Source organism: Scyliorhinus canicula, chromosome 16, assembly GCF_902713615.1.
Source record: "Scyliorhinus canicula chromosome 16, sScyCan1.1, whole genome shotgun sequence".
NCBI lineage: Eukaryota > Metazoa > Chordata > Chondrichthyes > Carcharhiniformes > Scyliorhinidae > Scyliorhinus > Scyliorhinus canicula.
The window spans coordinates 21,967,819-21,982,469 of record NC_052161.1 but is presented as its reverse complement, the minus strand read 5'-3'; the positions used below and the strand labels follow the sequence as shown (position 1 = coordinate 21,982,469).

The 14,651-nt window shown below is 45.8% G+C and overlaps 1 protein-coding gene across 3 annotated transcripts in view; it reads right to left on the bottom strand.

Moving 5' to 3' along the window:
* LOC119950883 (shootin-1-like) overlaps positions 1-14,651 on the bottom strand; it is a 144,834-nt gene that overhangs the window by 99,505 nt on the left and 30,678 nt on the right. For all 3 annotated transcript variants that reach the window (XM_038773771.1, XM_038773774.1, XM_038773773.1), the window contains exon 4: positions 7,673-7,767. In XM_038773771.1, coding sequence (XP_038629699.1) covers positions 7,673-7,767 — 95 coding nt within the window. The remainder of the gene's footprint in view (positions 1-7,672; positions 7,768-14,651) is intronic.

The following is a 14,651-nucleotide window of genomic DNA, read 5'->3' as shown; positions in this document are numbered from 1 at the left end:
TCTTGAAGCAGGTGGGGACCTCGGAGTGGAGTAGGGACAGGTTAAAGATGTCTGTGGTAATGGTAGAGTAAGGGATATATTTAGCCATGAGGCTACATCTTCTGGTGGAATATAATCCTGCTGCTGGCCCACACTGCCTCATGAGCTATTATATGGAGCCTCAACCTACGCTATTTAGCACAGTGGTATTCTCCCATCCCACCCACGGTGCGTTTGGCGGTGGGCGGCAACGGCGAATCTAGTGGGAGCTAAACAGTCGGAAACCGGCCAGTGTACAATCAAGTTGTAATTCTCCAAATGGCAAGTTAATGGCGGGTGGGTCTTCCCATGGATGGTGGTGTGAACACAATTTTCATCTCATGAATTCTCATTAATACAATGACATCCCATCAGGCCTGCCAATCTTGCATCACAACAGTGTGAAATCACGTTGGTATAAAATCTGATTGCTAAAGGTAACCCTCAATTTATAAGGGACTTAGAGGTGAATGCAACAAAAGCTTTCTGCCAATAGTACTGCGCTGTTTCTAATGCGCTGTTCACTACTCTGCTGGGGCAACCTGTTGCTGTCCGCCATCTCCATTCTGAGCTGGTCTTTATTGACAGCACCATGCTGCTGGACCCATGGACTCGCCAGTGTCACCGTCTTGGATCAGTACAGTATCTGGGGTTGGGGAATGGAGGGGTTTTCTTCTTCTTCTCTCTCCCCCCTCCCCCCCGGTGCCACACACCAGTGTCAATCTGCACAGAACTGTGCTGTGGGACTCAAGCAGTCACTGCTACAAAGGTCTAAAGTTTGAGGTGAGGTTGGGCGTGGGGTGGTGTGGATGGATGAAGACAAGGGCGACTGTGTAGGGGGTGGTGCAGGAGAGCGAGGGCAAGGAGATAGTTGAGCAATGGAAGCCAGAGATAAAACCAAGGGGAGGGAAGATGGACCCTGACAAGGTTGCATGAAAACCTCACAAAGGGATATCTCATCGTTTACTGGCAGGGGATGCATGAAAGTTTCCAGAGGTGGTAAGTAGAGGTCCAAGCGGTGTATTGGTGTCTCGCAGGTGATTGACTTGGGGGGGGATGGAGGTTGAATCAAGGAACAGATTTCTTCACGAGGCTGCTAGCCTTTTGCCTCCGGGTTGCTGAAATGCTGCATGGTCTGGTAAAGTTAGGGGGACTGCGGAGAATGATAGCTGAGTGTGGGACTGGAATTTAAATATGGTGTCAGTACCTTAGAACCCCCCCTCCCAACCCAGCTGATGTTGGGTGGACAAATCAGCTGCCAGCCCAGGTGATTCAGAGGAAAACGCGCATGTGCATAATTAATGAGGTTCCGAGGAAGAGATCCAGCCATTCTGGCCAATTGGAAAGATGCCGCTGGAGCTGGCCATCTTGGCACCTTGGCTCAAAAATGGAAAATTCCGTCTAATGTGTTACGGAATATTCAGCTTGGCAACAGGACTTTGTCTCCCCAAGGATATGCGATTGTCACTCCTACCATCTGTCATGTACAGCTGCGACAGGTGGATTGATGTTAGTTCCCTCATCCTCTGCCACAGGCCTCACCTGGCAGATCTGCCCTTGAGGACTCATCCAGCTTAATTGGCAATGGGGCTACCAAGCCACATTTGGTGATGGACATTGATGTCTTCCATCCAGCCTATATCCTGTACCATGGATACCCTCCAGTGCTTCTTCGAAGTGTTGTTATATATTTATTTGGTGAATGCAAAGTCCCCAAACCTAGCAATTTCTTCCAGTCCTGCAGCACTGAGTGCAGATAGGCACCCACCTGGGTGTGTGGATTGGTCATTCTCCTGTGATGTGGTGCACGGTTTGCTCTCTCCCACAGCCTTAAAGGCGGACCACTCTTTCCTTGAAAGGTTGAAACCAGGCAGCTGTTGGGTTGGGTTTGAGACCCAACTCTCCAGCGGGACTGTCATATGAGGAGAGATTGACTAGGTTAGAATTGTTCTCGCTGGAGTTCAGCAGAATGAAGGGGGATCTCATAGAGACTTATAAAATTCTAACAGGACTAGGCAGGGTAGATGCAGGTAAGATATTCCTAATGGTGGGTGTGTCCAGAACCAGGGGTCACAGTCTGAGGATTCAGAGTAAACCATTTTGGACAGAGTTGAGGAGACATTTCTTCACCCAAAGAGTGGTGAGCCTGTGAAAATCATTGCCACAGGAAGTAGTTGATGCTAAAACATTGAGGCGGCTGGATATAGCACTTGGGGAGAATGGGATCAAAGGCTCTGGGGAGAAAGCAGGATTAGGCTATTGAGTTCGATGATCAGCCATGGAGCAGGCTCAAAGGGCCAAAACGCCTCCTCCTGCTCCTATCGTCTATGTATCTATATTTTTCATTATTGAATCTGCACTAAATTGCAGTTTATAGTCTCCAGCTCTATCAATGGAAAATTAATGATAAAGAAATTATGCTCCCGAGACACCCTTTTCAGACAGGTGTCCAAAACAAGAGGTGTACTTTAGAGGGAGTGTTAAAATCACTTTCAGCCATAGCGTCATAGAGTTTTAAAGCACAAAAAAGGCCCTTCAGCCCATCATGTCTGCGCCGGCCATCAAGCACCTATTTGTTCTAATCCCATGTTCCAGCACTTCGCCCGTAGCTGTGGCGTTTCAAGTGCTCATCTAACTGCTTCTTAAATGTTGTGAGGGTTCCCACCTCTACCACCCTTTCAGACAGCGAGTTCCAGATTCCCACCACCCTCTGGATGAAAAGATTTTTCCTCAAATCCCCTCTAAATCCCCTTAAATCTACCTGGTTATTGACCTCTCTACTAAAGGGGAAAAGCTTCTTCCCATCTGTTATATTTTAAAGAAAGACTTATCTAAAATATATATATTACTCTTGAATCCACCAGGATGATAAAATGACCAATAATCTTCTTGTTGAAAGATGAACTATTTAATGAGTAATAAAATAATAAACTGTGTGAGTCCTTTTACTCAATACTAAACTAACAATAAAAAAATAAAGTACAATATAGATAACTATAAACTATTATAACAAACTAGTTCTAACTTCTCTCACTCTAGCTATTCTATGTCTTGTTGTTCACTGTTCTGAATCATCTGCACCATCATTATCTGACTTAGAAAAGGCAGGAATCCAGTTCTTATAGTATCTGACTATGAGACATCTCGTGCTGAAATTACTGTACTACATTTAGAATCATAGAATTTACAGTGCAGAAGGAGGCTATTCGGCCCATCGAGGCTGCACCGGCTCCTGGAAAGAGCACCCTACCCAAGGTTAACACCTCCACCCTATCCCCACAACCCATTAACCCCACCCAACACTAAGGGCAATTTTGGACACTAAGGGCAATTTATCATGTCCAATCCACCTAACTTGCACATCTTTGGACTGTGGGAGGAAACCCGAGCACCCGGAGGAAACCCACGCACACATGGGGAGGATGTGCAGACTCCACACAGACAGTGACCCAAGCCGGAATCGAACCTGGGACCGTGGAGCTGTGAAGCGATTGTGCTATCCACAATTTACATACATTGATCATGTATATTGATATCTGAATATCATTAAACTATCCACACTATCTATGTCCCTCATATGCTTGTACTCCTCGATCAGGTTCCCCCCTCAGCCTTTGTTACTCCATGGAAAACAACCCCAGACTATCCACCCTCTCTTCATAGTTGAAATGCTCCAGCCCAGGCAACATCCTGGTGAATCTCTATTGCGCATTGTGTTGTGACTTTTAACAATAGACATGAGACAGGCTTTCCAGTAAATTAAAATCAGAAAAAAAGACAAACGTGTATCTTTTTTTTTTTTTTTTTTATAAATTTAGATTAGCCAATTATTTTTTCCAATTAAGGGGCAATTTAGCGTGGCCAATCCACCTACTCTGCACATTTTTGGGTTGTGGGGGCGAAACCCACGCAGACACGGGGAGAATGTGCAAACTCCACACGGACAGTGACCCAGAGCCGGGATCGAACCTGGGACCTCAGCGCCGTGAGACGGTTGTGCTAACCACTAGGCCACCGTGCTGCCCCACAAACGTGTATCTTAACACCCCCGAAATGTAAATGCAGCAAAAACACTCAGTCTCACAAGCAATAGACACGTGTACACTTAAGATGATTTCTGGACAAGAATTGTGCACTTTGTTGCTTGTTATTCCATTGATAACCTATCAGTCCTTTCTAAGATACATAGTTGCAAGCCTGGATGGGTTCTCTCTCGCGGTTCTATGGGGGTCCCCCCATAGCATGGCAAGTCTCTGGGTTTTCAGGCTAAGTTGTAGCTGAGCCTCTGTTGAGATGAATCCTTGTCAGCAAATTCAAATTATGTCCTATCTCCTTTCCTGGATTGACTGATGGCTCTGTGGCACAACGGTTAGCATTGCTGCCTCACATCATCTGGGACCCAGGTTCAATTCCGCCCTTGTGCGACTGTCTGTGTGGAGTTTGCACGTTCTCCCCGTGTCTGCGTGGGTTTCCTCTGGGTGCTCCGGTTTCCTGCCACAGTCCAAAGATGGTTAAGTGGATTGGTCGGGCTAAATTTCCGCTTAAGCGTCCAGGGATATGCAGGTTATGTTACGGGAATAGGACGGGGTGTGCTGGAAAGTTGGTCACGTAGAATGTTCTTTTGGAGGGTCGGTGCAGACTCAATGGGCCAAATGGCCTCCTTCTGCACTGTAGTGATTCAATGATTCTATGACTGTATTAGGCACAAATGTCAGCAAAACTAAAGAACTGGTCATTGACTTCAGAAAGCGAACCAAAGTATCGTACACGCCCCTGTCTGCATCAATTGTGCCGAGGTGGAGATGTTTGACAGCTTCAAATTCCTAGGTGTGCATATCACCAACAATCTGTCCTGGTCCACCCACGTCAGCGCTACAACCAAGAAAGCACAACAGCACCTATTCTTCCTCAGGAAACAAAGGAAATTCAGCATGTTCCCATTAATCCTTACCAACTTTTGCAGATGCACCATAGAAAGCGTCCAACCCAGCTGCATCACAACCTGGTATGGTAACTGCTCTGCCCAAGACCGCAAGAAACTACAGAGAGCCATGAACACAGCCCAGTCCATCACGCAAACCTGCCTCCCATCCGATGACTGTCTACACCTCCTGCTGCCTTGGGAAAGCGGGCACAATAATTGAAGACCCATCCCACCTGGGTTATTCTCTCTTCCAACTTCTTCCATTGGGCAAGAAATGCCAATGTCTGAGAACACACGTTCACGTAAGAACACAGGTTCAAAAACAGCTTCTTCCCTGCTGTTACCAGACTCCTGAATGACCCTCTTATGGACGGAACTGATCTCATCACACATCTTCTCTAAACTCCCAATGCCTGTGCCCGAATTTACATTGTGCATTTATGTGTGTCCTATGTTTCTTCATGTATGGTACGATCTGTCTGGACGGTACGCAGAAAAATACTATTCACTGTACCTCAGTACACGTGACAATAAATCAAATCAACCAATCAGAGTTGTTGGAGGATGGTTCCTCTTGTGTCCTGCTGCTCTCCAGACTGACTTGTCTATGGCTGGCTCTTGGAGTAATAAGATTTGTTAGCTGACGGCAATTTTGATCATGTGACCACAGGATCAATGCTTCTATTGTCCACTGCTCGGAAATGGTGGCTGTTCGCACCTGCTTGCGATAAATTGGTTTATCCACAGCTCTCTTTGATCATTGTAACCTGCTTTCCAACCTTTTGCTCTCCCTAATTTTATAAAGCTTAAAGTGGTTCACATTGCCCTATTTCTTAAAGGAAACGCTGACCATTTTGAGATGAAGGTAGCTTTTGAAAATGCTATCAGGTATCCACTTCATTCTTCACAGTGATTTCAGAGGTCGTTTTTCTGACAAGGCAGGATATTGAGGAGCGATGCAGATCTGCATTTAAAGTTCGCAGACTGGGGGAATGGGAATAGGGATGGGGGGTGGCTACTGAATTTGAGTTTTGTTAAATACCCAAACAATAGGATGTGCAAATCCACAAGTGATTTCATAACCAGGATTTCCATTCAAGGGAGGGCATTCTACCCACAATCAAGAACTTTCCAGTCACCCCAAATGTGCAGAAATCACAAAAGGTCACCTGACCCTCGGCAGCCAGCTTTACAGCTCCCGGTGTTTTCCTTTAAGTAGAGGACAATTTCAAAATGTCTACATTACATAAAAGACTGTATCGAGAAGTTCTTTACTGGGTGTGACACCCTGGAGCTTTTTTCAGTGGTTGCTGTTTTTCTCATAATCATCAGAAAAAATTAATAGGATGAACTCTTTTCTGGAGATACCCGAAAGTGAAACATGAAGACAATATACTGGCTGATATCATTAATCAGGATCAGAAAATATGCTAAGATTATCAAACAGAAAACCCTGTGAATGAGAATTGACTTCAAACAGATCTTCCTAATTTGTAATGATTACCCAGCTGCACCGTTTGTTTATGTCATGGACAATGGTCGCTACCCTTCTAAAGATTGTGCTTTACTATTCTAGCTGGCAGAACCTTTCACCTCTCGAATCTGCATTCAAATTCAACTCATTGATGAGGTGGGAGCTTCATCAGTCTTTTGGCAGCAAGGGTTCTTTTGTGAAATGAGCCGGTCTTCATCCGTCCATTCTGGGTGAGATCCAGGTGCGCATATTTCAATGACGCATTAGGCTCATTTAAATGTGTGTTTGCCAGATTCACCTGGGGCCCGGGATTCACTGGCCTCAGCAGCGAGGCCTCAACCGGGTTTCGTTTGGTCCGGGTTCACAAAGTCATGATGAACCAGTCAGGCCCAGGGGGAGATCCTAAGACCACAATGGAGGCGCTGTGGGGGTTACCTGTAAAAATTGCACCCCGATTCACGATAGCAAGCTGATCTCGCCAATGCAGGACATGACTTAAAAGAGTGGCTCGATGGGGAGTTCCTCACCGAGGCCAAAGAAAACCCGGAAAAGTGCTGTGGAATTGCAGAGTGTTTTTCGACACACTCCACTAAATGAGCCATTCAGCTGACTTTAACTTGTCCGCTGAATCGCCCCCTGCATTTTTAAAGCTATTCCTGTGAAATGAATAATTAAATCATTGCATAAAATCTCCCACCACATCTAAGTACATAGGTAACACTCAGTATAGACTTCACCGGGCAGCACAGTGGCCTAGTGGCTAGCACAACTGCCTCACAGCGCTGAGGTCACAGGTTCGATCCCGGCTCTGGGTCACTGTTCGTGTGGAGTTTGCACATTCTCCCCGTGTCTGCGTGGGTTTCGCCCCCAAAAATGGGCAGTGTAGGTGCATTGGCCACGCTAAATTGCCCCTAAATTGGAAAAAATAATTGGGTAATCTAAATTTTTTTTTAAAAAGTATAGACTTCCACTACTTGTAAGAATTTCTGTTCGAAAAGCAGAACTAGTGCTTTAAGAATACAGCAAAATAGATCAGTATTTTTAAATTGATCAACTTAGGTGAAGTGAAGTCTCAATGCCCCAAAATGGAAAGGCCCCACAATTATTGATGACGGTAAACTGAGAGCTCTAGTAGGTTGCGGTTAAATACCATCTAGGCTGGTCCTTAGAAATTTAAAGATGTCTGAGGGCGGAATGAAGTTCTACAGTTTTCAGATTCTGAAAAAGGAGGCTATATAAAGTACTAGGCAATATACCTTGGAAGCAAATACTTCTGCACGTTCACGGCAACTTTTCTCAATTTCAAGGTGATCTTGCATTGTACGGACCTCCTCAATCACCATTTGCGAAACTGTAACAAAGAAACATTCAGCTGCGATCATTTCGCTGACAGAAAACAGCAAGTTAAACAATAACTTTCAAAAAAAATCTTTTACAGCACCCGATACAAAGTATATTAAAAGAAAAGTTTGCACCGCAGAAAGAGTGACTGGAAAGCATCTGCAACCTTGACATTTTCTGAGGTAATCATAAACTGCAGCAAACACAGGCCAACTGAATCCACTTAACTAATTAGCAGATGCTGTCACGGAGAAAACACGAATCAACACTGTTATTACAAGTGGCACATTTGAGTGGCATCTAATTATGGCTTGATGAGCTTGATACTTGCATTATAATCACTACCACAGCATCCCATCAGAGACTAAAAGCCTCTGATGGTGCTGACTTCCAGTAACTCCCCCTGAAACCTTCACAGTTTCTGGCAGTCTCCTTGGCAGGGCCCCCTTCTCAGTTAATGACATGTTAAGTATAATTACTGGTAGGCATTGTAAATAAACAGGATTGGAACCGAAATTGGACAAGTGCATAAGACAATCTGACACATTGAAAGTGGCAGGCCTAATTGAGAGTTTCTCTGACTGCTGGAGATCATTTAACAGCATTTTTCTTAGGACAGTGATTATAACTGTGGAGACGGGCAGCATAATGGTATCAGACAAATGTGAGCATTGCTGACAGTGTAGTGAATTAAATTGTATCTACTCTGTGAAACGCCTTGATGAAAAGTACAAATGCCTTGGTGGTCTTATCATTATAACACAATGATCATGTTGTCATCAACCTTGCCACTGTCAATTGAAAAGAAATGATTGTGTTGAGGTTTTCTATTGCCGAGTGTGAATAGAACCAATTTTCAGAGATCTATGAAATCATGTAATTGGGTATAGAATGCAGCTGCTTCACATACAAACCGGCCTTAGTAAACAGGAGTTTCACACAATATGTGTTCATGCCTAAATACAAATCAAAACTGAACAGGACTTCAGATAATTTAGAACTATAAAATAGCTGGAACTGGGATCGGGAGAGTTGGAATTTGACCAATGTCGATTTTTTTTTCTCATTTCAAGCTTATTATAAACCAAGGTCATTTCTTAATACTGTACTTCTGATTTCTGCTTACATCAACTTTAAGCCATTGACCTGTGTAACCCCAAGTAGACAGCTTAACAAAATACTTTCAGGACCACAATCAACACTACTTAAATTTCTTTTGTTATGGTTTCACATGCCAAGGAATATGAATTTTTCAAAAGTGTGTTTATTTGAAAAAGATGCGTTTCAGTAATATTCTTGCCCGGAGTCTTAGCAAACATATTATATTAGAACTATCCAATCTACATTCTGGAAAAATTGAAGTAACAAGCAAAATGTTTCCAGTTTCCAAATGCTCCTGTCAAGGAAAGGCTAAAGCCACAAAACCTATACAAAATATATAGTTGGCTGAACAGAAGCGTTGCTGGTACAAATACATTTTCTTTAATCCCAAGTATTGTTAATTTAATGAATCTTAAAAGAATATTCTGCTACATAATTAAATCAATTCAAAAACGTAGGGCATGATTCTCCGGAAAGAATTTGAAGTGTGGTAGCGAGCAGCGAGGTGGGGAGGGCACAGCAGAACACAACAAAGCGGGCGACCCTCTGGGCGGTGTACTGGAGGGCATCTCCGGAGAGGTCGAGGCATCAGAACTGCATCTTGAGGAGGAGTGCGATGCACCGCTCTATGACAGTTGGGTGGCCACATGGGTCTCGGTGTACTGCTTCGGTCTCCGCTTCAGTCTCTGGCCTTCGTACGGCCGTTATTAGCCAGATCCTCAGCAGATATCCCTTATCCCTGGAATGATCACGAGACATAAACGTTCAGGGCTGTAGTAACTTTGACAGCCACCAGGAGCAGGTGTCCTCCTCCTCCAAGTGGTGCCAAGTCCGGGAGGATATGGTACAGGTGTCACACCATCTCTTTGTTGAGACAAAGTCTCCTGTGGCACACGCTATCCATCATCTGTTCAAACGACCAGCGACGCTTGTACACCCAGGACTGTCACGGGACTCCCCTCTGGGTCCTCAGGGTGTGGGGCGGGGTCCACAACATCTGCAGACATACTGCTGTCACCTTCTCCGGCGTCTGGCCACATCTTGTAGCACTAGCACCACTAGGGCAACCTCTGAGTCCAACATCCCTACCATAGCGTTCAATATCTGTCAGGCACTTGGAGAGGATGTTAGTCCAACAAACAGCAACGGCTCCCAACCCAGGACCCTCCATTATCCCACTGATCCTCCCCACCGCACACCCCGCCCCTATCCAGAACGCCCTACCCACATACTCCAGCTGCACTGGGCCCCCCCACACCGGGCCCCAGATTCTGTACCCTGGACACCTGCTCACAACATTAACCGGACCGAGTGCTGGCCCCCCTCCCCGTGGCACTCACCCTCCGGCCGTGAACGTGTCCCCCAGAGCTGTTTCCCATCCCCTGGGTGGGGATTTTGGTTGCTGCGTGTGTGGTGTTGCCTCCCGCAGTTCTCTGGCACACTATCCAGGCATTGCAGTCTGATTACGCTGTTTGGCAATGATTCCCGCGTGCTACTTGGCCTGCCCACACACGGGAATACACTTGGGTTGTGTGAAGTGCTCACTCTCTTTTTAATTTTAGAGTACCCAATTCATTTTTTTTCCAATTAAGGAGCAATTTAGCGTAGCCAATCCACCTACCCTGCACATGTTTGGGTTGTGGGGGCGAAACACACGTAAACATGGGGAGAATGTGCAAACTCCACACGGAATGTGACCCAGAGCCGGGATCGAACCTGGGACCTCTGCGCCGTGAGGCAGCAGTGCTAAGCCACTGCATCACCGTGCTGCCCTGTGAAGTGCACACTGAACTATGATTTCCAATTCCCTAGAGGCTATAGCCTTCAGCCGCACGGTCAGCGGCCTTGGTAGTCTGTGGGTGTTTGGATGGTCGTCCGACGGGCAGGGACAAGGGTTGCCCCGGAACCGATACACACAATTCAGGGGTTGGTATGGTGGTGCAGCAAGCCGTTGTCCCCCCCCCCGTTGCCCCACCACAGCGTCCCCCCTCATCCTCCCATGATGGCCCATCCTTACAGAAGGTTCCCTCACCCCCACCGAGTACAGGGGCAGCAAACCCAGCGCCCTCGAACTCTTTGCCTGTGAGCAAAGATGGCTACTCACCTCCTCGACTCCCCACAGAAGCCCTTCCACCAGGTTGACATTTTTAAAAAGGAGCTCTAATCAGCGCCAGCGTGACTACTTGCTGAGGAGGCTGCTGAATAACAGGAGGCTGCTGAATAAGGGGTGACTCTGGTTAATTGTATGGAAATAGGGCTTAAGTGGTGATAATTGCTTTCTCTCCATGCTACGGCAAGATTCCGATTTCGCCTACGGGAGCCGGCCGGTTGCATCGCAAACTGTTTGGCGCCCGGCGTGGTTCCTGTTTTTGGCCTCGTCCGCTATTCACCGGCCTCGTTACGCTTGAGCGTGAGCACAAAGAGGCGGGAAGATCGCAACGGAATCTTCCTTCAAAGGACAAGTTACCAAGCAGAGGGGGAAAGTGTGCAGGATGATTTGGTGAATGGATAATGACCTAGCAAATAAAGATATTAGAAAGGACAGAAATAAGCTATGTTTGCTTCAAGTATTGCTTTACAAAGCTGAGAATATGAATCAGGTGCTTCTGTTTCAATGCAAACTTCAATGCTGAAGTAAGACTAAATACTGGGATTTGGGAGTACTTCACAATTCTTTGTCAATGATTTTATGGGAAGGATAAGGCAGGGCAGGAGGATTAGATGGAATGCTCTTATGGCGGGCCAGTGCAGAATCAATGGGCCAAATGGTCTCCTTCTGTACTGTAAAGATTCTGAGCATTTTTTGCCCCATAAGTTGTTCCATTTCAAGGTCACTTCTGCAGAGTTCTGTATGGGCTCCATTTCAGTTAGAATGGTAGAATCTAACAGCATTGGGCAAATCAACACATCATGCCCCTGCTGGTTCTTCACAGGATGTATCGAATTAGTCCCACTCCCCTGTTCTTTTTCCCATATCATTGAATCACAGAATCCCTACACTGCAGAAGGAGGCCCATCGAGTCTGCACTGGCCCTCCGAAAGAGCACCCTACCTAGGCCCAATCCCCCGCCCTATCCGTGCAACTCCATAACCCCACCTAACCTGCACATATTTTGACACTAATGGACAATTTAGCATGGCCAATCCATCCAGCCTGCACATCTTTGGACTGTGGGAGGAAACCGGAGCACCCGGAGGAAACCCGGAGGGAGAATGTGGAAACTCCACACAGTCACCCGAGGTCAGAATCGAACCCGGGTTGTTGGCACTGTGGTGTAGCAGTGCTAACCACTGTGCTTTAAATATTTCCTTTCCAAACATATATATTTAGTTCTCTTTTGAAAGTTCGTATTGAATCTGCCACTCTTTCAGGTCGCACGTTCCAGATAATGGCAACAGGCTGCCTAAAAATATCTTCCCCCGTCTGCTTTTCCCGTGTATTTTTGTTGTTAACAATCGAATGACCCAGCCAGGGTGCAGTGAATAAATAGGAATCCACTTAGACCATGTCTATGTGTAATGTTCCTTTTAGGTGTTAATTTTAGACTTTTGGTTGTAGCTTTGATTTTAAACAATAGAATATCTTGGGCGATACAGGTTTATGTGCCCATTTCTAATCATTCCCAATGTCCTTAGCTGCTCGCCTGCCAAATCGGATTCTATAATAATCTTTATTAGTGTCACAAGAGGCTTACATTAACACTGCAATGCCCAAGCTGGGAATCGAACCTGGGTCCCTGGCCCTGTGAAGCAGCAGTTCTAACCACTGTGCTACCCTATTGCAGAGCATATCAAAATTCGTCATTCAGATCAAAAAAGTAGAAGGATTCCTCTTCAGAATTCCACACCCCTTCTTTTGTTCCATTCACTACTTATTTTCATGCTCTTTAGGATTTAGGTTGTCAGTAAATTGAAAATCCTTGCCTTCATCTTTAAATTACTCCATACCTAGGGCAGCAAGGTGGCGCAGTGGTTAGCATTGCTACCACACAGCGCCGAGTTCCCAGATTCAATCCCAGATCTGGGACACTGTCTGTGTGGAGTTTGCACATTCCCCCCATGTTTGTGTGGGTTTCGCCCCCACAACCCAAAGATGTGCAGGATAGATGGATTGGTCCCGGTCAATTGCCCCTTAATTGGAAAAAATTAATTGGGTACTCTAAATTTAAAAAAAATTGACTCCAAGCCTCACTCCAGGCAGCCCCTCGAACTTGCTCCACCCATATATTTCTTTGTTATGATTGGAGTTTTGTGAATTCTTCACCTTGCTTTACCCACCACAGGTAACAGAGCTTTCAAGTATCACAACCTTTATCTCTGAAATATCCGCTCTAAATCACTCGACCTCTTCGCCCCCCTTTCCTTCCAAACTCGACTTAAAAACATTTCAATTAACCTTTTGCTCTCACATCCTTATTTCCTCTTCCATGTTCCTCTACCTTTTTCCATCTGAGAAATGTCATAATATACATCCAGGTATATGATGGAGTGCAGACAGGCAGTGATTGACACACAGGATGACCAGTAAGCACACAGAACACAGCAGCCAATCACAAGACAGGACATAGAACATAGAACAGTACAGCACAGAACAGGCCCTTCGGCCCTCGATGTTGTGCCGTGCAATGATCACCCTACTCAAACCCACGTATCCACCCTATACCCGTAACCCAACAACCCCCTCTTTAACCTTACTTTTTAGGACACTATGGGCAATTTAGCATGACCAATCCACCTAACCCGCACATCTTTGGACATGACCACTATAAAGCCAGAGGGCACTAGTTTTCCCGCTCTTAGATAGATAGATAGATAGATAGAGAAATACAGCACAGAATAGGCCCTTCGGCCCACGATGTTGTGCCGAACTTTTGTCCTAAGTTAATCATAGAATTTTGGACACTAAGGGCAATTTAGCATGACCAATCCATGCAACCTGCACATCTTTGGACCGTGGGAGGAAACCGGAGTACCCGGAGGAAACCCACACACACGGGGAGGATGTGCAGACTCCACACAGACAGTGACCCAAGTCGAAATCGAACCTTGGACCCTGGAGCTGTGAAGCAATTGTGCTATCCGCAATGCTACCGTGCTGCCGTTAAGAAGAAATTAATCTACACTCCATTATTCTACCCTAATCCATGTACCTATCCAATAGCCGCTTGAAGGTCCCTAACGTTTCCGATTCAACTACTTCCACAAGCAGTGCATTCCATGCCCCCACTACTCTCTGGGTAAAGAACCTACCTCTGACATCCCTCCTATATCTTCCACCATTTACCTTAAATTTATGTCCCCTTGTAATGGTTTGTTCCACCCGGGGAAAAAGTCTCTGACTGTCTACTCTATCTATTCCCCTGATCATCTTATAAACCTCTATCAAGTCGCCCCTCATCCTTCTCCGTTCTAATGAGAAAAGGCCTAGCACCCTCAACCATTCATCGTATGACCTACTCTCCATTCCAGGCAACATCCTGGTAAATCTCCTTTGCACCTTTTCCAAAGCTTCCACATCCTTCCTAAAATGAGGTGACCAGAACTGCACACAGTACTCCAAATGTGGCCTGACCAAGGTTTTGTACAGCTGCATCATCACCTCACGGCTCTTAAATTCAATCCCTCTGCTAATGAACGCTAGCACACCATAGGCCTTCTTCACAGCTCTATCCACTTGAGTGGCAACTTTCAAAGATCTATGAACATAGACCCCAAGATCTCTCTGCTCCTCTACATTGCCAAGAACCCTACCATTAACCCTGTATTCCGCATTCATATTTGTCCTTCCAAAAT